The sequence below is a fragment of the Mustela nivalis genome, assembly GCF_964662115.1.
Source record: "Mustela nivalis genome assembly, chromosome: 17".
In the NCBI taxonomy this organism is placed as follows: Eukaryota; Metazoa; Chordata; class Mammalia; order Carnivora; family Mustelidae; genus Mustela; species Mustela nivalis.
This window is the reverse complement of record NC_139036.1, coordinates 25,354,097-25,376,608: the sequence shown is the minus strand read 5'-3', so window position 1 is coordinate 25,376,608 and position 22,512 is coordinate 25,354,097. Positions and strand designations below refer to the sequence as shown.

At 48.9% G+C, this 22,512-nt stretch overlaps 1 protein-coding gene across 2 annotated transcripts; it reads left to right on the top strand.

The window, feature by feature from the left end:
• The first annotated feature begins 765 nt into the window (after positions 1 to 765).
• Positions 766 to 20,913, top strand: RAD51D (RAD51 paralog D). Of its 2 annotated transcripts, none has more exons than XM_082707372.1 (10): positions 766 to 1,045; positions 1,385 to 1,446; positions 1,645 to 1,763; positions 10,575 to 10,656; positions 10,911 to 11,045; positions 11,783 to 11,878; positions 16,310 to 16,400; positions 16,525 to 16,595; positions 19,356 to 19,520; positions 19,687 to 20,913. In XM_082707372.1, exons 1-10 carry the CDS (start codon positions 910 to 912, stop codon positions 19,768 to 19,770), a joined length of 1,041 nt encoding a protein of 346 aa, XP_082563498.1. In that variant the 5' UTR covers positions 766 to 909; the 3' UTR covers positions 19,771 to 20,913. The 2 variants fall into 2 exon arrangements, with proteins under 2 accessions (XP_082563498.1, XP_082563499.1); XM_082707373.1 differs by having other exon boundaries at positions 770 to 1,045; positions 1,385 to 1,478.
• Positions 20,914 to 22,512: the final 1,599 nt, after the last annotated feature.

Sequence of the window (22,512 nt, the reverse complement as noted above, 5' to 3'; positions counted from 1 at the left end):
GAACCCAAATATGGGGCAGACATTTTTGTGTGTGCAAGAAAACCACCGTACTGTAAGAAAACCTACATACAACTTCGGGGGCATTCAGATGTGGATTTGCCCACTCTAAGTCCAGCTCTGCACCGACAGGTTGTGTAAGCTCTGGCAAGTGACGTCACCTGGCAGAGCCTCAGTTTCCACCTCTGTGAAATGAGGACAAACCAGCACCGGCCTCGCTGGATCGTGAGGAGGTAACCCTGCAAAGTTGTGTTATGTCCTACAGAGGACGTGGCAAAGCAAAGGACATCTAACAATGCCAAATCATATTTTTTTTATGTTCCAAATCAACAGGGCTTTTGTTGTTGCCAATCATCCAAAAAATAATGTTGTTTCTTTTCTCCGAAAATAGAGACGCAGATGCCCTCTCTGCGCTCTGCTGCTTCTTAGCACCTGCCATCCAATCTGTAATTACCCGGTATCTTTGATTCCTCTCCTCTATCCTCGTCCCTAACAGGTAGGTGCCGCAGCGCACCGACGTTTCGTCTGGTCGACCTCTCCCGCCCAGCATTTAGAACAGAAGCGTACGCCGAGAGGCGCGCAACACGGTGTCGGCGCGCGCCCGGGGAGGCAGGGGAAGGCGGCTGCGGGCGCCTTGTGCCCGGCGAGGCCGGCCAGGAGCTGGGCGCTAGGGGACACCCGCTGGAAAAGGCGGGGGGCGTGGCGTTGCTCGTGCCTGCGCGCGGCTCCGCCCCAGCCGCCCTATCGCCACGCGGCCAGCAGATGGCGCTGCAGGCCAGTCCTTGGCGCCCGGAAGGCGGAAGCGCGGCGGGGCGGAGGCGCAGAGAATCGGCGGGGGCCGCCCCCTCCTCACCGCCCCCCGCGGCACCTCCGGAAAGAGGCGTCACGGGGCGTGAGGAGAGAGCCCAGCGGATGCCCCCAGGACAAGCATCCCCGAGCGCGGCGACCCGGGGGCCCCCAGGGAACATGGGCGTGCTCAGGGCCGGGCTGTGCCCGGGCCTCACCCAGGACACGGTCGGGCAACTGAGGACCCGCGGGATCAGGACAGGTGACCGCGTGCGCGCCACCCAGCTGGGCCCCTTGCGGACGGGGCGTGTCCCGCACCGGCTGACCCGGGAGGGGCCGTCCCCTCCGCGCTCTGTCCCGCACTTCTCGGGAGAGGCGGGAAGGCGGGAGGAGGGCCATGCGAGCCCCCCGGGGAGGGCAGAACCCCTACCCAGGTGCTGGGCGCCTCGCCGGACCCCGCGTCTCTGTGCTGTTACCGAGGCCGCCTGGGACGTCCTGTCCCGAGGTAGAACCGTCACTCCACTGTAGGTAGCCAATAAGCCAAGTGTGGAAAGCGCGGGCCTCCCTTCCTACCAGTCAACCGCTTGGGTCTTGTTTTCAGTGGTGGACCTGGTTTCCGCAGACCTAGAGGACGTAGCCCAGAAATGTGCCTTGTCTTACAAGGTGAGCTGCCCATCTCCGCGCTCCAAAGCTGGGTGAGTCCAGATGCTCACCCCCGCGAGCCAAAGGAGCCAAGGGTTCCCCTAGGTTGATAAGTAAGGTGGGGGAGCGTATGAGACCCTGGGATGCCCCCTCCTCTGGCCGGCCGTTGCTGAGAAGCATCCCCGACCCAACCCTGAGTTGCCCCTGCCCCTTCCGCAGGCCCTGGTTGCCCTGAGAAGGGTATTGCTGGCCCAATTCTCAGCCTTCCCCTGCAATGGCGCTGATCTGTACGAGGAACTGAAGACTTCCACTGCCATCCTGTCCACTGGCATCCAAAGGTTTGTATGTGTACTTGGAGAGGAAGGTGAGAGGCTGGAGGACAGGACTGCCTCCACTGTGGCCGCCTATGCCTGAATCTAGAGAGAGCAGGGTTTTCAAGCAGTGGTGGGGGCAGCATGGACCAATGGTCAGGACTTCTGAGTTCTCTTACCCTATAATAGCGTTTCTCGACTTCACACTCCTCTAACATTTTGGGATTTGTAATTACTTGGTTGGGGTGAGGGTAAGGGGGTCTGTCCTGTGCATTATAGGGTTTATGGCCACATCCCTGGCCCGTGTTGACTAAGACATCAGTTGTACCTGTCTTCTCCCCATGTTGTGTCAACCAAAAACATCTTCTGGTGTTGCCAGATGAACCCGAGCAAAGTTGCTTTGATGGAGAACCACTATTCTATAACACAAGATGTCAGTATTTCATTATTATTCAAGAGATCAGAACAACTCTGGTCTGGCCCTGCCTCCCACTTCACTTAAGGACAGGGCAGGAGAACGTGGCAGGACTGATAACACACCGAGTGCCTCCTGGGTACCGGCCATGGACATTAAGTTATATAATCTCCTCAGTGATCCTGCGTGTTAGTGATTATTAACCAAACTTGAGTTTAGCCCAAGAGGTTGGAGGGGCGAGGAGTGCGGGGGGGAGCAGCCCTGGGACACTCAATCAGAACTGGGTGCATTCCCCACACTTGGGAGCAAGAGGGGCCAAGAGAGTTTTCATGGGGGAGGACTTCGATTCTGCTGTGTTGTTGGGAGAGGGAAAGCATTGGAAGACAACAGCCAGTTTCCTGCCAAGGAAGTCTGACATCTTTCCCAGCCTGTGTGTGCGGAAGTTGATGAGGAACTCTGCCACGAGCAAGGTCCCTGGATTGGTTTGGCCCTTGCTGTTCCCCTGACACGCTCTCCTGGCAAGGTTCACGCAGCATGGGGCTTGCTTCTCCCGGGTGGGGGGCTGGGTCTTACCCCATCAAGCATACCCTATGTCTACTAGGTGCCACATATGTGCACATGATGCGTGTACGAGGCTGGCACAGTTCCTGAGCTTCATGAGCGTGGGGTCTAGCGGGTAGAAAGAAGAGCAGGTGAAGGGCGCTCACCTACTGGGTGGCTCAGTAGGTTAAGCCTCTGCTTTCGGCTCAGGTCATGGTCTCAGGGTCCTGGGATCAAGCCCCGCATGGGGCTCTTTGTTGGCAGGGAGCCTGCTTCCCCCTCTCTCTTCCTGCCTCTCTGCCTACTTGTGATCTCTCTTTCTGTCATGTAAGTAAATAAAATCTTAAAAAAAAAAAAAAAAAAAAGAGCAGGTGAGCAGGAGAGGGGTGGAAGCGTGTGTGGTGGCAGCAGAAGGAGGGACTGATAAACCGGAAGCAGACCTGTCCCGGGGGCTTGGCAAGCTTATGAAAACTGACATAGGCAGAGGAAGCACTTAGGGAGCAGTCCAGGGGTAAATGGGCAGCATTGTGGCCACAGTGGGTCAATGCAAGGGAAATCAGAGTGGTTCCAGAAAGCTCTGTGGGGGAGGCAGGCCCTCTCTGAGCGCCTACGAAGAACCTGGCCCTGAGCTCGCGCTTCGCAGCACATGATTTCATTTTTTTTCCTCCACCGCCACCGATGAGCGAGTTACAGTCAGACTCAGCGATTGGTAAGATGAGGAAACTGAGGCTCAGGTTAAGTGCTTGCTTAATTTCTCTTGGCTAGTAAGTGGGAGGCCAGGCGCTTGGGGTTATATCTGTCATGCTCCCGACTCTGCCTCGCCTGCCCTGTTGCCCCTCTCCTAGTGGGAGGCCGGAATGCGCTGGGAGCTGTCGGCACAGGGCAGAGGTGTGCAGGGCGGACTGGACGGGGGAGGCCTGCGGGGGAGATAGCAGTGCTGGGGGCTGAGAGTCCGACCCAGGGCAGGTAACATGCAGGAGAGGTGTAGAAGAGGTGTGGAAGGCCTTACTAGCTGGTGGGACGTAGGTGTGAAGAGTCAGATGAGGCTCTAGGTTTCCAGCCAGGTGCTCAGTGTTCCGTGGACACTGGACAGATGTAACTTTTTTGAAAGTTAGGTAGGGAGTTACATAGACATTTGAGAAATACTTCATTCATTCAAAGTAAACGAGCTTTTTTGTAGTGGGCCATCTCAGAGCCTGGTGTGCACTGTGAGTCTTTACAGGGACCCTAGAGCATGAAGTGTACCTTGCAGGAAGTTGTATCGATGGGTGGAGAGAAATGGTTCTGCGAGGGCTTGAGCTATGTCTCGTTCATCTCCGTATCTCCCTCATTTTATTTACTTATTTTTTTAAACGCCTGCCTGCCTGCCTTCTTCCTTCCTTCCTTCTTTCCTTCTTCTTTCTTTCTTTTAGATTTTATTTATTTATTTGACAGAGAGAGAGAGAGTGAGCACAAGCAGGGAGAGCTGCAGACGGAGAGAAGGGGAGAAGCAGGCTTCCGCACTGAGCAAGGAGCCCGACGTAGGGCTCCATCCTGGGACCCTGGGATCTTGACATGAGGCAAAGGCAGATGCTCAACCAGTTGAGAAACCCAGGCGCTCCTGTATCTCCCTCATTTTAGAGGAAGGCCTTCAGGAAATAGGGAGTATTTAGGCTATGTTGGAATGAATGCCCCCCCCCCCAAAAAAAACCTAAAAGCCAATTCCAAAGGATCAGTCCCAGAAATCGGTTGTATTCAAAGCAGGTGGTAAGACCCAGGTGTGGTTTTGCTGCACAAGGCAGGTGGGGCGGGGGGCAGGAGGGGTTGTCTCTCCACTGAGTTAGAGGTGATTAATAGTGGTCCTCTGGGCAGTAGGAGAAGTGACACAGGAATACAGGTGAGAAGCCGGCTGAGGGGGATTTGGGAATTCCTTCTGCAGCGTCCTCACAGTCAAGAATGAGGTCGATTTTTGTTTGGAGAGTCAACGCCAGTGGGTTAGGCCAGGCTACACATTAGAATCATCTGGGAGGTTAAGAAATATTTATGCCTGGGTCCCACCCATTCTGACTTTATTGCTCTAGGCCATTGGTTCCCAAACTTGTCCACACAATGGAATCACTCAGGGAGGAGTGTCTGCCTGGCTCAGTCAGTAGAGTGTGTGACTCTTGATTTTGGGGCTGTGAGTTCAAGCCCCATGCTGGATGTAGAGATTACTTAAAAATAAAATCTTAGGAAAAAAAAATCATGGGGGCACTTGGGTGGCTCACTGCCTTGGTTAAGCATCTGCCTTCACCTCAGGTCACGATCCTGGGGTCCTGGGATTGAGTCCTGAGTCAGGCTTCCTCCTCTGAGGGAAGTCTGCTCCTCCTCCCACAAATAAATAAATGAAATCTTAAAATAAAATAAAATCTTAAAAACAAAAGAATCACTTGGGGAATCTTTTAACATCCTCAAAGGTTATGCCTCCTACAGACCAATTAAATCACATTCTCTGGGGATGGGACACAGGGATCAGTAGTGTTTGAAGTTCCCCGTGATTCCAGTGTGCACACAGGTTTGGGAACCGCTAATACAAGCTTCTTTTTCAAAACTGCTCTTCTGATTTTAATATGCAGGCAGGATCGAGAATCACGAATCTAGCCTAGTGGTTTTCAAATGTGGAAATGCATCCATACCACCTAGAGGCCTTGTTGAAACTCCTGCATTCTCCAGTTTCTGATGTGGGGGGCATGGGAGGTGGGTGAGAGTTTGCATTTCATGCCAGTTCCTAGTGCTGCTGCTGCTGGTCTGGGGAACCACACCAGGAGAACTCCTGCTGTGCTGGAGCTAGGGATTGTCTGATCCCAAGGGGAGAAGCCACAGCCCTGGAGTGGTGACAGGAACGATTTGACTGGCAGGGACCTGTGCTTAGAATCATGGGGTCCTCGAAATTGGAATCAATTCCCAAGGTGCTGCTTGGCACAGAAGGGTCTTGGGAGGTCTTCAAGAACCGTTTAGGGTACTAGACCCCATGAAGCTGTTTACAGGGCTGGAGAAAGGATGCGTGAGGCCAGGACGCAGAGCTGTTGGTAATGGGGTGTGGTTTAGGGGAAGCCACTTCAGCCCACATTTGGGTGGGGAGTGCAGTGTGGTTAGTGGCCCGTTTCTTTTGTGATGGTTGGAGGACAGAACATGGATTTGGAATTGGCTGTGTCTTGTCTTTACCCGAAGGCTTCCACGGCCAGAATGTTGACAATATAGGAACCAAATAACTAAATACTACTGTTCTACCACTTGTTTCTCTAGGAACATTTATTGTGTCTCCCCTGTGTTTCTAGCATTGGGCCAATGTCCTTGCCCCTGGGTGCTCTGGGCCAAATGTGTAGAGAGACAAAAACAAGCACATAGAAAATAATCACCATCCTCCAGAACAGAGTGAATTCAGCACGGCCGCAGGATACAAGATCAGCACATAAAAATCAATTGCGTTTCTATATACTCAAAACAAACTTGTGGAAATGGAAATTAAAACATAATACCATTTACAGTTGCTCTGAAGAAAATGAAGTACTTAGGTCTAAATCTAACAGAGCAGGTATAGGAGCTGTGTGCTGAAAATTAAAACTTGCTGATGAAAGAAATCAAAGACGACCCAAATAAATGGAGAGACAAACTGTATTCATGGATTGAAAGACTCAGCATAGTAAAGATGTCAATTCTCCCCAAATTGCCCTATAAATGTAATGTAGTACCTACCAAAATCCCAGCAGACTTTTTTTTTTTTTTGGTGAATGTAAGGCTTATCCTAATAATTACATGGAAAAAAGCCAATGACCTTGAATTGCTAAAACATTTTTGAAAAAGAATAAAGTTGGAGGACTCAGTCTGCTAAACGTTCTTACTATAAAGAAGTAATCAAGATAGATATGATATCGGCCAAGTGAAAGAGAAATAAATCAGCAGAGTCACATAAAGAATCTAGCAATAGACCTACAAATACGTCCAACTGAATTTTTTTTAAGATCTTAAGTAATCTTAAAAAGAAAAAAAAAAAAAGATCTTAATCTTTATACCTAATGTGGGGCTCAAACTCACAACCCTGAGATCAAGTTACATGCTCCTCAAGCTGAGCCAGGCAGGCACCCTAAAACTGTCAAGCTTTTAGAATAAAAGGAAGAAAATCTTTGAGAACTAGGGCTAAGTGAAGGGTTCTTAGACTTGACACCAAAGTGTCATTAATATAGATAAAATTTTTAATCAAAAAATAAAATTAAGGATGAATTCAGAATTAAAACTTTTGCTCTGCAAAAGAGAAAAAGACAAGCTGTAGAGTGGGGAAAATATTTGCAAGCCACAAAGGACTTCCATCTAGAATATAGAATTCTTAAGGGGCACCTGGGTGGCTCAGTTGATTAAGCATCTGCCTTCGGCTCAGGTCATGATCCCAGGGTCCTGGGATTGAGCCCTACGTCAGGCTCCCTGCTCAGTGCAGAACGTGCTTATCCCTCTCGCACTTCCCTTGCTTGTGTTCCCTCTCTCGCTCTCTCTCTGTCAGATAAATAAGTAAAATCTCATGGGTTGCCTAGGTGGCTCAGTCGTTAAGTGTTGTCCTTCTGCTCAGGTCATGATGGGATGGAGCCCTGCATCACGCTCCCTGTTCATCGGGAAGCCTGCTGCTTCTTCTCCCACTCCGCCTGCTTGTGTTCCTGCTCTATGTCTCTCTCTGTCAAATAAATAAATAAAATCTTTATAAATAAATAAAATCTCAAAAATAAAGTGAATAAATAAAATCTTTTTTTAAAAAGCATGAGACAGGGGCACCTGGGTGGCTCAGTGGGTTAAGCCTCTGCCTTTGGCTCAGGTCATGGTCTCAGGGTCATGGGATCTAGTCCCGCATGGGGCTCTCTGCTCATCAGGTGGCCTGCTTCCCTTCCTCTCTCTCTGCCTGCCTCTCTGCCTACTTGTGATCTGTCTCTTTGTCAAATAAATAAAATCTTAAAAAAAAAAAAAAAAGCACGAGATATATTACTACATACCTACCAGAACAGACACACCAAAAAATGGTGACAAGACTAAATGGTGGTAAGGATGTGGAGAAACTGGATTACTCATTCATTGCTAGTGGGATAGTAACATGGCATAGCCACTCAGGGAAGTAGTTCATAGTTTCTTATAAAATTAACATGTGCTGCAGCCATCAAAAAAAATGGCATCTTGCCATTTGCAGTGATGTGAATGGAACTGGAGGATGTTATGCTAAGAGAAATAAGTCAATCAGGGAAAGACAATTATATGATCTCACTGATATGTGGAATTTAAGAAACCAGGCAGAGGATCATAGGGGAGGAGAGGAAGAAATAAGACAAGATGAAACCAGACAGGGAGACAAACCATGAGAGACTCTTAGTCATAGGAAACGAACTGAGGGTTGCTGGAGGAGGGTGGGGAAGGGAATGGGGTAACAGGGTGATGGACATCGAGGAGGGCATGTGTTGTAATGAACACTGGGTATTATATACAACTGATGAATCACAGACCTGTACCCCTGAGACAAGTATTAGATTACATGTTAATTAATTGAATTTAAATTTTAAAAAAAGAAATGAAAATTAATATGTGCTTACTGTACAACCCAACAGTTGTGTTTTTGTTTTTTTAGTTTTTAGAGATGGGGAGAGGCGCACAGGGAAAGAGAATCTTTTTTTTGTTTGTTTTTAAGATTTTATTTATCCATTTGACACAGAGAAAGACAGCACAAGCCAGGAGACTGGCAGAGGGAGAGGGAGAAGCGGGCTCCCCACAGAGCAGGGAGCCCTAGGTGGGGCTAAATATCAGAGCCCCAAGATCATGACCTGAGCTGAAGGCAGATGCTTAACCGACCTAGCCACCCAGGAACCCAGGGAGAGAGAATCTTAAACAGATTCCATACCCAACGTGGAGCCCTATGCTGGGCTCAGTCTGACAAACATGAGGTCATGACCTGAGCCAAAATCAAGAGTTGGACACTTAATTGACTGAGCCACCCAGACACCCCTTAAATATTTTATTTATTTTATTTTATTTTTTTTTAAAGATTTTACTTATTTATTTGACAGAGAGAGATCACACATAGGCAGAGAGAGAGGAGGAAGCAGGCTCCCTGCTGAGCAGAGAGCCCGATGCGGGACTCGATCCCAGGACCCTGAGATCATGACCTGAGCCGAAGGCAGCGGCTTAACCCACTGAGCCACCCAGGCGCCCAAATATTTTATTTTTAAGTAATCTCTACACCCAACATGGGGTTCAAACTTCCAACCCTGAGATCGAGACACCCAGGCCCCAATGACTGAGCCAGCCAGGTGCCCCCTGGCAGTTGTATTCTTAGACATTTATTTATTTATTTAAAAGATTTTTTTTTTTTTTAAGATTTTATTTATTTATTTGACAGACAGAGATCACAAGTAGGCAGAGAGGCAGGCAGAGGAAGAGGAAGGGAAGCATGCTCCCTGCTGAGCAGAGAGCCCGATTTAGGGCTTCATCCCAGGACCCTGAGACCATGACCTGAGCCGAAGTCAGAGGCTTAACCCACTCAGCCACTCAGGCGCCCCTTAGGCATTTATTCCAGAGAAATAAAAAGAGGTTTACACAAAAACCTGTACACAAATGATCATAGCCATTTGATTCACAATTGCCCCAACCTGGAAGCAGCCTAAACAGACTTCTGTGAGTGAATGGTTAAATAAACTTGGTGTGTCTGTACCATGGGCTGCTTCTCAGCAATAAAAAACAACAGCTAGGGATACAGCAACTTGGACAGATCTCAAGATGCTGAGCGAAAGAAGCCAGCCACAACGGCTACATGCAGTGTGGTTCTATGCACGTAACATTCTTGAAATAACATCATGACAGAGGTAGAGAACAGATGGGTGGTTGCCAGGGACTCAGGGTGGGATGGGGGGGTGTGGCTATAGCAGGGTGGGCAGGGGAGACATGTAGTGATGGAAATACTCTGTTTGCATGAACATACATGTGTGATAAGATTGCATAGAACTGGGGTGCCTGCGTGGCTCAGTTGGTTAAGCCTCTGCCTTTGGCTTAGGTCATGATCTCAGGGTCCTGGGATCGAGCCCCGGTTCCCCTGCCTCTCTGCCTACTTGTGATCTCTCTGTGTCAAATAAATAAATAAAATCTTAAAAAAAGAAAAAGATTGCTTAGAACCGTACACATACACACATACATGGAACACGGGAAGTCTGGATAAGCTCTGTTGATTGCACTGTGGTTGGCTTGCGATGTTGTGCAGTACAAGAGGTCACTATTAAGGAAAGGGAGGGGAAGGGTACATGAGACCTCCCTGTACAATCTTTTTTTTTTTTTTTTGGCGACTTCCTATGAATGTATAATTATTTCAAAATTTAAAAAATGACAGGGGCACCTGGGTGGCTCAGTAGGTTAAGTGTCTGCCTTTGCCTTGGGTCATGATTCCAGGGTCCTGGGATTGAGCCCCCACAGTGGGCTCCTGGCTCTTTGGGTGTCTGCTTCTCTCCACACTCCACCCCCCAACTCCTCTTGCTATCTCTTTTTCTCTCTCAAATAAGTAAAGATCTTTAATAAGTAAATATCATAACAAATAAATAATGACAAATTATGGGAAATGCTATCAAGGAAACCCATAAGGGATTAAGATCCAGAATGGAAAGAGGACCCTTTGCTGGGATGGCAGAGACCTCTGTGGAGAGCAGAGTGATCTTCGGGCTGAGAGCAAATGCATGAGGAGGGGCTCAAGGCAGAGCTTGTACCTGTGCCCTTTTTCCCTAGGGATGTTCAGACCATCTCTGGACAGAACCCAGGCTTGGGAAGCAACATCTTGCTTTTCCTTCTTGCTTCCTATTCCCCTCTGTTCCCTCCAGTCTGCTGGGTTGATTCTATTCCTTCTCTTTCACCAGCCTGGACAAACTGCTTGATGCTGGTCTCTACACTGGAGAAGTGACTGAGATTGTAGGAGGCCCAGGTAGTGGCAAAACCCAGGTATGTGGGCAGCCAGCAGCCAGGAGGACGTGGGGATGGGGGAGGTGGGAAGGTGGGTGCATGGCTCCGGATCCCTGGGGGAGCTTCTGCCAATGTACTTGTGATTCAGAAAGAAGATAGGTGGTGAGGAGTGGGGCTTGAACTTGAGCTTGGCCCATTCGTGTCAGTGGGATCTGGACAGGATTTGGTGGGGGAAAATCCCATTCTGGGCCCTCTTTGGGGACTCACATTCTCCCAATGCCTCATCTCTTCAGGTGTGTCTTCGTGTGGCTGCAAATGTGGCCTACAGCCTGCAGCAGAATGTTCTGTACGTTGATTCCAACGGAGGACTGACAGCCTCCCGACTCCTCCAGCTACTTCAGGCTAGAACCCCAGACGAGGAGGAGCAGGTGAGAGCAGGAGGTTTGAGTTTTCTTCAAGGTTCCAATACAGAAAGACCTCATTATCCCTTATGTTGCCTGAATTTTGGGCATTTGGACGAACAGTCATTTCTGGCTTTGAAACCATGCTGTTCTATTCATTCTTCCTGTATTCTTCAAGTGTCCTGTTAGGACATTATCCCAGCATTGATGGTCCCCACACCGATCTTCCAAGTGACCCAGCTCCTTGCACACCCTAATTCAGGGCTGGCAAGTCACAGCATCTGTGTTTCCTTCCCATTTCTTGCATGGCAGACATTCCTAACCAGACCTGCCATACCTTGAGCCTGAACTCTGACTTGGCTTTACAGTGCGGTACCCAGGCAACCACCACCATGAGAACCGGCCCAGGAGACAAAGCCCATTTGCTAGCTTGGACTGGAGTCCTTATGTCTAGGTTTCTTGTTCAGCTTTAAAATCCCTCTTTATCGGGGTGCCTAGGTGGCTCAGTGGGTTAAGCCACTGCCTTCGACTCAGATCATGATCTCAGGGTTCTGGGATCGAGTCCCGTATTGAGCTCTCTGCTCAGTAGGGAGCCTGCTTCCTCCTCTCTCTCTGCCTGCCTCTCTGCCTGCTTGTCATCTCTCTCTGTCAAATAAATAAAATCTCTTTAAAAAAATTTTATATAAAAATAATCCCTCTTTATCTTGCGTAAGCCCCTGCTCCCTCTTATCCAAAGCCCCTTCTTCACCTTGCCACACCCTTAGGCAGGAGCCCTCCAGAAGATCCAGGTGGTGCGTGCGTTTGACATCTTCCAGATGTTGGCTGTGCTGCAGGACTTCCGAGGCACCGTGTCCCAGCAGGTGAGCCTGTTGTTCTGCCCCTCCCTGCTTCACCTAGCTTGCGGGAGGCTATCTGCCAGGGGCAGGTGGCCTAGGACAGACTGGCAAAGCAGATTGTGCCATCTGGTGACTCCAGCTGTGCCTGCCACTGCCAGGGTGGGATTCCCGTGTGCTTAATCCATTCCTGAGTGCCTCACTGTTTTCCTGCCCATCCCCACTGAACAGTAAGACCCTTGATGCAAGGATCAAGTCATATTCATTTCTGCATTCATCCTCCCTGGATCAGCAAGGATTACTTTCAGCTGCAAGTAAGAGAGGCTGTGTGACAGGCACTTGAACCTTGAGGACATTTAATTACCTGATACCACGGAACTGGAGTGGGCAAGTCCGTGGATTCAGGGCTCTAGGCTGGTATGTCTGATTCTCTTGCTCTTCCCCCTCATAACTGCTAAATGGCTGCTATAGCTGTAGGCATCATGTCTTCCCACATCAACACCCATATTCGGGGCAGTAATAAATGCCCTCTTTTTCTGCCTTCTTCTCTTTTATCAGGAAAGAAAAATTTTTCTCCAGAACCCACTAGTAGACTTAGCCTTACGTCTTGTTGGCCAAAACGGAGTTTTGTGTGTATCTTAGACTAGGGGTTGGGCCCACCTTCTATGATGTCAGATTTCTTTTTTTTTTTTTTTAAAGATTTTATTTATTTATTTGACAGAGAGAGATCACAGTAGGAGAGAGGAAGGGAAGAGATCACAGCGAGAGAGGAAGGGAAGCAGGCCCCCTGCCGAGCAGAGAGCCTGATGTGGGACTCGATCCCAGGACCCTGAGATCATGACCTGAGCCGAAGGCAGCGGCTTAACCCACTGAGCCACCCAGGTGCCCTATGATGTCAGATTTCTGCCCTCTACCTGAACACATCCAGAATCCTGTTAACAAGGAAGAGGGGCTTAGAGTAGCATTTGGGTTGGTACCACCTTATACCTGCTGGTTGCCTAGACAGGATTTGGTGCACTGATTCATAGGCTGTTAGATTTAGAAAGACATCTTGGAGGGGCGCCTAGGTGGCTCAGTGGGTTAGAGCCTCTGCCTTCGGCTCGGGTCGTGACCTCAGGGTCCTGGGATTGAGCCCTGCATCGGGCTCTCTTCTCAGCGGGGAGCCTGCTTCCCTTCCCCTCTCTCTGCCTGCCTCTCTGCCTACTTTTGTGATCTCTGTCTGTCAAATAAATAAATAAAAATTAAAAAAAAAAAAAGTAAAGAAAAGAAAAGAAAGACGTCTTAGAATAGTTCAATTCATGTTAAACTTTCTCTGACCCCAAAGGGTCACATGTTCTATGGGCATACCTGGGATGGTATGTAAAGTAATGATTTTTACAAACTTTGGAACACTTAATAGTTGAACAAAAACTTGCCGTAGGAGCAGTAGCTTATTATGACCCATGTGTGTTGAGACATGAAGTCAAGTAGCCCTGATCTAATCCAACTCTCTCATTTCTGGGGATGAGGAGAATGAGGACCAGAGAAGTTTAGTAAGTTGCTCAAAGTCACTGCAAAATTAGGATAAGAACCAAATCTCTCAACTCCCAGGTCAAATGACTTGTGTTTTTTTTTTTTTTTACTGGAAGACCATTAGGATAGTATATATTCTATTACTGCGTAACAAGTTATCACAAACATAATGACTTAACACACTTATTACCTCATAGTTTCCATGGGTCATGAGTCTGGGCATGGCTTAGCTGGGGCTTCTGCTTAGGATCTCAATAGTCTGTAATCAAGATGGCAACCAGGCTATGTTCTTTTTAAAAAAAAAAATTTTTTTTAAGATTTTATTTATTTATTTGACAGAGAGCCACAGCGAGAAAGGGAACAGAAATGGGAGAGGAAGAAGCAGACTTCCCGCCAAGCAGGGAGCCCAATGGCGGGGCTTGATCCCAGGACCCTGGGATTATGACCTAAGCCAAAGGCAGATGCTCAATGGGTGAGGAACCCAGGTGCCCCTTCTTAAAAGATTTTTAAAAATATTTTATTTATTTATTTGAGAGAGAGCAAGAGTGTGAGCAGAGGGGTGGGGTAGAGAGAGAGGGAGAAGCAGACTCCCTGCTAAGCAGGGATCCCAATGCAGGACTTGATTCTAGGACCCCAGGATCATGACCTGAGCTGAAGGGACATGCTTAACTGACTGAGCCACATTGGTGCCCTGGACTGTGCTCTTATTTGAAGACACAACTGGGGAAGAATCCGCATACCAGTTCACTGGAGTTGTCACTAGGACTCATTTCTAGTGGGTTCAGTGTCTTGCTGGCAGTTGTCCAGGCTCCCACTGTTCTCTGCCCTGTGGCCCTTTCCATAGGCAGTTCACAGCATGCCCACTTGCTTCACCAAAACAGCACAAGAATGAGAGCAAGGGGCGCGTGGGTGACCCAGTCGGTTAAGTCTCTGACTTCAGCTCAGGTCGTGATCTCAGGGTCCTGGGATCGAGTCCCTCATTGGGCTCTGTGCTCCTTGGGGAGTCTGTTTCTCCCACTCCCTTTGCTCCTCCCCTCACTTATGCTCCCACTCTCTTTCCTTCTCCCTCAAATAACTTAGATTAAAAAATAAGTGAGAGCAAAATGGAACATGTAGTTTCATGTTACATAATGTAATCTTGGGAGCAATATCCTTTGCCATGATGCATAGACTCATCAAGACAGTCCAGCACCTCTGACACTGTATTAGTCAGAAGCCAACCACAGGACTCGCCTGCAGGTGGAGGAGGAGATTACACAAGGGCTCAAACACCTGGAGATGGAGGTCAAGGGGCCACTTTAGGTCCTCCATGGATGACCTGATAGCTCCATAGTTACCAGCAGTGAAAGGCTAGCTGTCCGCATTTTAGCCAGAGATTTTAACCTGCTCTCCCAGACTGAGGAAGAGCTAAGCTGATTTCAGTTTTAGCTTCTCTTCCTTTCGGCCATCCTCTCCTAGACGAATGGATGGTTGAGAGTCAGTAACTGGACGATGAAGGAAAACATGCAAAAGACCAGATAATGCCGAATATCCAAGATCTGGCCAGTATGAAGTGAAAAGAAAGTTGTGGAAACAGAAACAGCAAATTACTTGGGTAATAAAAGAGTAAGGGAGATTAGGTACAAGAAACTAGGACGATGCTTATGCGTGTGTGGAGAAAAAGATGGTGGATTTAACAGCTGGCTGTCTATATAATCTGTATTTGGAACTGCTTGAAATGCAGAAGATGAGGCCCTAGAGGCATGATCTAGAAGGAGACTGAAGTAAAGAGAAGACTAACCCCTTCAGCACAGAAAGTTGGAAATTTAGGGAAATAAGCAGAAGAGGGAGAGGAGGAGCCTGGCAAGATGATGGTGGGGGAGGCTGGCCATGAGAGAGATGGCTGCTAGGCAAATTCAGGACTGAGGGTGCCTGGGTGGCTCCGTTGGTTAAGTATCCCACTCCTTTTCGTTGTTGTTGTTGTTTTAAGGTTTATTTATTTGTGAGAGAGAGTGTGCAAGAGAGAACAATTGGGGGGAGCGGTGGGGGAGAGAGAGAGAGACAGAGACAGAGAATCCCAGAGCATCTCCACTGAGCAGGGAGTCCAATGTGGGGCTAGATCCCAGGACCCCGAGATCATGACCTGAGCTGAAATCAAGAGCCGGCTGTTTAACAACGGAGTTACCAAGCACCCCAAATGTCCCACTCTTGATCTCACCTCAGGTCTTGATCTCAGGGTTCTGAGTTCAAGCCCCGCATTTGGCTCCACTCTAGGTGTAGAGCCTGCTTTTAAAAAAATTCTTGGGGCACCTAAGTGACTCAGTTGATTGAACATCCAACTCTTGATTTCAGCTCAGGTTGTGATCTCAGGGTTGTGGGACAGGGCCCCGCGTTGGGCTCTGCATTCAGTACGGAGTCTGCTTGTCCTTCTCCCTCTCTCTTTCTCCTTCCCCTATGCATGGGCTCACTCTCTCTCTCTAATAAATAAGTAAATAGATAAATAAAATCTTTCGGGGAAAAAAAAAATCTTAAAAAAATAATTCAGGGCTGGGAGCCTGGCTGTCTCCATGGGTATTGCATGCGACTCTTGATCTCGAGGCTGTGAGTTCAAGCCCCATGTTGGGTGTAGAGATTACTTTAAAAATACCTTAAACAAAGAAAAGAAAGAAAGAAAATTCATGACTGGGGCCAGAGAACTTGGATTAGGGATTTTTCAAATTTAATTATTTTGGTGTATCTGCGATATCCTGTGATTTAAACCCCCTCTGTCCAACCAAGTCTTCAGTAAAATCCATTATACCTACAAACGGAGGAGGAAAAGACCTTACTGAAATTCCATGAGGCCTGCACAGTTCTATTTGGGGTTGAAGAACTTATTTCTTGCCCGTGTCTGACAGAGGAGCAAGCTTGCTCTATAACGGACGCTCTCTAGAGGCCAGCTGGTTTATGGCATCTGCTCCTCCCCAGGTGAGCAGCGCCTCAGCGACTGTGAAGGTGGTGGTTGTGGACTCAGTCACTGCGGTGGTCTCCCCACTTCTGGGAGGTCAGCAGAGGGAAGGTAAGAGGTGCGGCAGAGCCCAGGGTCCGGGACGTCATCTAGCCTCCCACCTTTGGAATCCAGTCCCCGATCAGCCCAATCCCAGGTGCCCTGCTGCCCTTGCCCTCTGCTTCTCCTTCTCCAGGTTTGGCCTTGATGATGCAGCTGGCTCGAGAGCTGAAGACCCTGGCCCGGGACCTTGGCGTGGCAGTGATGGTGAGGAAGTGCACTTGGCAGCTTGCTGGTCTTATCTCTGCTCCCTGGGCTTTGCTGAGGGGAGGGGGGACATGAATTTGATTTCTAGTTCCAGCTGTTTACTTTCCTTAAATGCCAGCTTAACCCCCAACATGGTCCTTTAGGACAGGATCTTAGCCCAACTTCCCTGGGCCATCTAGAACCCTAGACTGTGACGAGATCAGACATAAATAGCCAAGGGGTCAGGGACAGTCTTGGTTTTCTTCTTACTCTAAGACAGGTTTATTGAGGAATAATTCACACATAGTGACTTTTTCCTCATATGAAGTTTGGCTAATGGATACTAAGGTATGCATCTTGTTACAAGGCACAATCAAGATCTAGAATATTTGGTCATCCAAAAAGGTCCCCAAGCCCCAGACAACCACTAATCCTGTTTCTGTCCCAATACTTTTGCCTTTTCCAGTGCTTCATAGAAAATGTTTTTGCTTTTAAGGTAAACTTTTCTGCTTACTGGACACTGTTTAAAAAGTCTGTATGCTTCTCATAGGGTAAAAAATAGTTAAATATAGGAGTCAAATTTGTAGTAAGTCTCCACATCCACAGAAAACATATTAATATTTTTATATATCTCCATAGGACCTTTTTTCTGCCATATATACATATACTTTTAACCAGCTTTCCAATTAAACTGTAAGCTTGTTTAAAAAAAAAAAAAAAAAAAACCTCATCTCATTCCATTTCCCTGTCTTTAAATAGATACTTTAAGAATGCCATTTTTAGCAGTTACATATTTTATTTAATACCTGTGTTACAGGGATCAGCAAACTTTTCTGTAAAGGGCCAGAGAGTAAACAGTCAAGGCTTTGTGGCCATATGGTTTCCGTCACAGCTACTCTGCTCCGCCAAGGTTGCGTGAGAACAACCACAGACTGTCCCTAAACAGAGGGCATGGCTATGTTCCAGCCAAACTTGACTTTCAGAAATAATTTTGGGGCCACAGTTGGTGTGTCGGGAGTAGTTTGCCAACCCCTGGTGTCCCATAATGGTCTGTTTCCTGATTGTGAGCCTGTAGTTTGTTACTGGTTTTCCTCTTTTATTTTCTTATTTTAATTTTTAAAAAAGAATTTATTTGTTCATTTGACAGAGAGAGAGCCCAAGCAGGGGGAGCAGCAGGCAGAGGGAGAGGGAGAGGCAGGATCCCCACTGAGCTGGGTGCCTAATGTGGGACTTGATCTCTGGACCCTGGGATCATGACCTGAGCTGAAGGCAGATGCTTAACCAACTGAATATCCAGGCACTCCTGGTTTTCCTCTATTTTAAGTAAAATTCTGGGGTGCCTGGCAGCTCAGTCGATTAAGCATTAGACTCTTGATTTCGGCTCAGGTCATGATCTTGGGGTCATGAGATTGAGCCCCACATTGGGCTCTATGCTCAGCAGGGAGTCAGCTTTAGATTCTCCCTCTCCCTCTACCCCTCACCCCTGCTCACACACTCGCTCTCTCTCTAAAATAAATATATAAATGTTCAGTGAACACCCTGATACCCAAATTTCTTTGCACATTTCGTATTATTTTCTCAGACTCCTAAAAGTATAATTGCAGAGTCAGGGATAAACACATTTTTTAACTAATTTAATTTTTAAAAATATTTTATTTATTTATTTGAGAGAAAGAGAACCAGATCGAGAGAGAGAGAGAGTGCACGAGTCGGGGGGTAGGGGGTGGGCAGAGGAAGAGGGAGAAGCAGACTCCTCGCTGAGCAGAGAGCCTGATACGGGACTCAATCCCAGGACCCTCAGATCACATTCTGAGCTGAAAACAGATGCTTAACCACCTGAGCCCCTCAGGTACCCCCCAAATACATATATTTTTAAGTGTGTAGATATGATATCGCCAAATTTCCAGGAAGGTTATACTAATTTGTACACCCACAAGCAGTGTTCTTTTAATTGTTTTGTTTTTTTTTTTGAAGATTTTATTTATTTGACAGAGATCACAAGTAGGCAGAGAGGAAGGCAGAGAGAGAGGGGGAAGCAGGCTCCCCGCTGAGCAGAAAGCCTGATGCAGGGCTCAATCCCAGGACCCGGAGACCATGACCCGAGCCAAAGGCAGAGGCTTTAACCCACTGAGCCACCCAGGTGCCCCTCTTTTAGTTCTTAAGTTGAGTCCCAGGGCCTCCCTCTCCTGACTTCAGGCTGTGTAGGATCACCTGCTTTTGGCCCTAGCTTAGGCAGTGGGGACTCAGTGATGAACAAGCTGCAGCCCCCTATCCCCGGTTGAGGGGGCCTGTGGGGAGACTGTCATCAAGAGGTTGCCGTGAGGCTCCGGTTGCCCACCTATGGCTATGCTGGGCAGAGGAGAACTGACTGACCAGATTACGACCTCCCCTTCAAAGCTCCCATGACCCCCTACATACAGATGCCACAAGGGCTGGGTGGATGTAGTCTCAAAATGCCTGTCCACTGGGTTAGGGGTGTAGGAGGTGTGAGCCCACCCCTCCCTTCCTTCCAGCGAAGTACAGACAGTGCTGCTTATTCCCAAACCCATGGCCCATTACTTTCTGCTGGAGTCAAGCCTGATGCATGGTAATTTCATAGAAAGAGTAGAGCACTAGTGAAGACCCGGGGTTCTAGTTCCAGATCCGCTGTCAGGGAACCCGGGGAAAGTCCTTTCTCTGTGCTGGGCCTCAGTTTTCCCACTTGTAGAATGAAGCAGCAGGAACAGATAACCTCTATACCAGCATGATCGATCTGGAAGTCTTTGCTGCTTTTTGCCTTAGGTAACCAACCACATGACCCGAGACAGGGACAGTGGGGATCTCAAACCTGCCCTTGGACGCTCCTGGAGCTTTGTACCCAGCACCCGGATTCTCCTGGACATTGAGGAAGGAGCAGGAGCATCGGGCAGTTGGCGCAGGGCACGTCTGACCAAATCTCCCCGTTTGGTGAGCTGGCTGCAGGGGAAAGCCAGGAATCTGGGCCCTTGAGGGTGTTTGTGTGCCCAGATGTCTCACAGAGGGATTCTTGGATGCTGAGACCCAGCAACCAAAGAGGCTGCCTGTTCCAGTTGCTTAACTCAAAAACCTACCCTTCCCTCCTGTCTTTTTCCAGCCAACAGGTTTCCAGGAGGTGGTAGACATTGGGACCTGGGGGCCTCCAGAGCAGAGCCCAGCGTCCCAGGGAGATCAGATATGACTGTGCTGTTGATTGGGAAAAGCCGGGGACATCAAGCACCCCACCTCTGTGCACGCTAGCAGCTGCTGTTCACTGTCACCCAGCACTTGTGACTGTAGGAGAAGCTCTCGGGCTGGGCAGAGGAGACATCTCCGTTTCCTCAGCCTCTCTTTCTGTGGCAAGAGAGGATGCTGTGTTGGAAGGACCCAGAAACTCATGCCGGTCCCAGGTTTTCTTCCTTGTTTCTATCATGTATGTTTCCATGGGAGCTGAGTTCACCCTGGCCTCTTGCCTCTGTGAAGAGACCTGCTAGAGACCAGACAGAACCCTTTGTGTCTCTATGGTGCCCGCGTTCCATTCTCATACAATGACTGAGCCCAGAAGCCTCTGCTGCTCTCTCTCTCTCTCTCTCTCTTTTTTTTTTTGTCTCTGTTTTTCCATCTGTAAGATGGACATCCCTTTCCCCTAGCGTTGTCTTTGAGTTATGGGTAGAAGTGACCTTGCAAAAGCAAAGCCCTTCTTTATCTATGTCCTGCCCTTAAAAATACAAACAGGAAATTCCCTGAGCCCCAGAGCCACCTGATTTCCCCCCAGAAGGGTGTTTTTCAGTTTCCCCCAGTGAGGTTCCAAAGAATGGTTCTTCCTTTTTTCCCTCTTGCTGATTTGGTTTCACGCACCTGCGTACATCACCGTGACTAGGTGAGACTGGGAACTCACTGCAGTCCCAGGGATCTAATTTAACAGGAAGGGAGAATGTGGCCCTGGTGAACCCAGCTACTTGTTTATTATGCATGGTGCCCTGTAGGGCCCCTCCACTGAATAGAGTAGCCAGAGGTGCTGAACCATGGCCTTGCCCATAAACAGACAGGAGAGAATTTGCACAGTAAATAGAGCCAGCTGGGAAAATTGATGCTGGCGTAAATAATACATGGCAAATCTAGTCCTTTATGCAGAAATTCATTGCCGGTGGCTCCAAGATGCACTATAATTACCCTTCTCTTCCTGCCAGCTGTACCACAGCCTGGTGCCCTAGTCTGTGAAATAACCCCCCTGTCTGTTAGCGGCACTGTGGCCATCCATCTGAGAGCTGCAAGCCCTGGCTGGGGGATGGGGGAAGAGGAGGACACCAGGGAAAGAATAATAAAAGGCAAAGTAGAGAAATGATCAGAATTGTTTACTGACCACATTTTTTAGAGGAAGGTCGCCTTTCTCTGTGAGAGAGCCTGTCGTGATTAATTAGTTGTGTCTTGGCTGCGGGAAGGGGGGGGGGGTGGGTCAGAGTTCCAGGAGGAAGACAGGACACAAAGACGATGAACATAGCAGAGACAGAGGCCGGAAGCAGGGAGGATCTGAGCGAGCAGCAGACAGGCTTCAGGGTATCCGCCTGCGGCAGGACAGGGGAGGGGAGCCTACGACTGGGGTGAGGCTGGCCCTGCTGACTGCAGAAAGGACCCCAGGAGAAACAAAAGTCTTCATCTCTTCATTCCGTGAGGGGTTGGCGGATTTCCGCAACCACCACAGGAAACAGTACAAGTAAGGGATAGCAGATCCCTGCCACGCCCACCTTTTGGGCATTTTGAGCGTGGGGTGGGGGGAGGGTCTGCCCAGTCTCCCCAGCAGTCTTTTTCTGTGGAAGTTGGAGTGTTTTGTGGTTTTTCTCCACATGGCACTCGAGGAACATGTGCTCGAGGTGGAGCCCAGTTGCCCTCTCTGGCCTGGGCAGATCTGCTGTGTTCCGTGTATGCAGGGAGTCGGGACCCTGCAATAATGGGGTTTCAGAGGCCTGTAAAGTTCATGTGGCCATGATCACTTAGCAGAAAGGGAAACTGAGGCCTAAAGAGTTGAAGTGACAGTCCCCGGGTGGTGAAACAGCAGCCAGCACCCAAGACTCCTGATCCTCAAGCCAGGACACTTTGGGTCTCTGGGCTGCCTTTAGTTTCCATTTGCGCAGCTCTCTTCCCACAGGGTGCTAACTCCAGCTAGGGGGCCACGGCCGTCACCCAGATGGCCTTGCTGACCATGGGAAGTTGCCCCATTCACTGCTGCTCCAGACCACCTGTGACATTCCTGCAGGACCTTGTCCCTCACAGCTTGCTTCCTCCTCGGACCTTTTTCTCAGACCAGAGCTTTCTCTTGCACTGCCTGCTGCCTCTGCACATGCCATTTGGGGTACCCTGCCCTGAGCAGTTCCCCTCAAAGGCCTCGGGCCAGGCTGGCTCTCCTTCCCAAGTGCCTCTTGCTCCCTTTGCTTATGTGTCTGCCTCAGTGTCTGGTGCACACTCATCCTGCCATCCTCCCTTCTTATGCATGAGATATGGTCTAGATAGACATCATAACCCCTCACTACCACTCATCTTCCTGTGCACTTACTTGTCGGCCTATGAGCTCAAGATCCATTTTTTTTTAAAGAGTTTATTTATTTATTTGACAGAGAGATCACAAGTAGGCAGAGAGGCAGGCAGAGAGAGGAGGAAGCAGGCTCCCTGCTGAGCAGAGAGCCTGATGTGGGGCTCGATCCCAGGACTCTGGGATCATGACCCGAGCCGAAGGCAGAGGCTTTAACCCACTGAGCCACCCAGGGGTCCCAAGATCCATTTTTTTAAAAAAAGATTTTATTTATTTTTTTGACAGACAGAGATCACAAGTAGGCAGAGAGGCAGGCAGAGAGAGAGGGGAAAGCAGGCTCCCTGCTGAGCAAAGAGCTGATGTGGGGCTCAATCCCAGGACCCTGAGATCATGACCTGAGCCGAAGGCAGAGGTTTA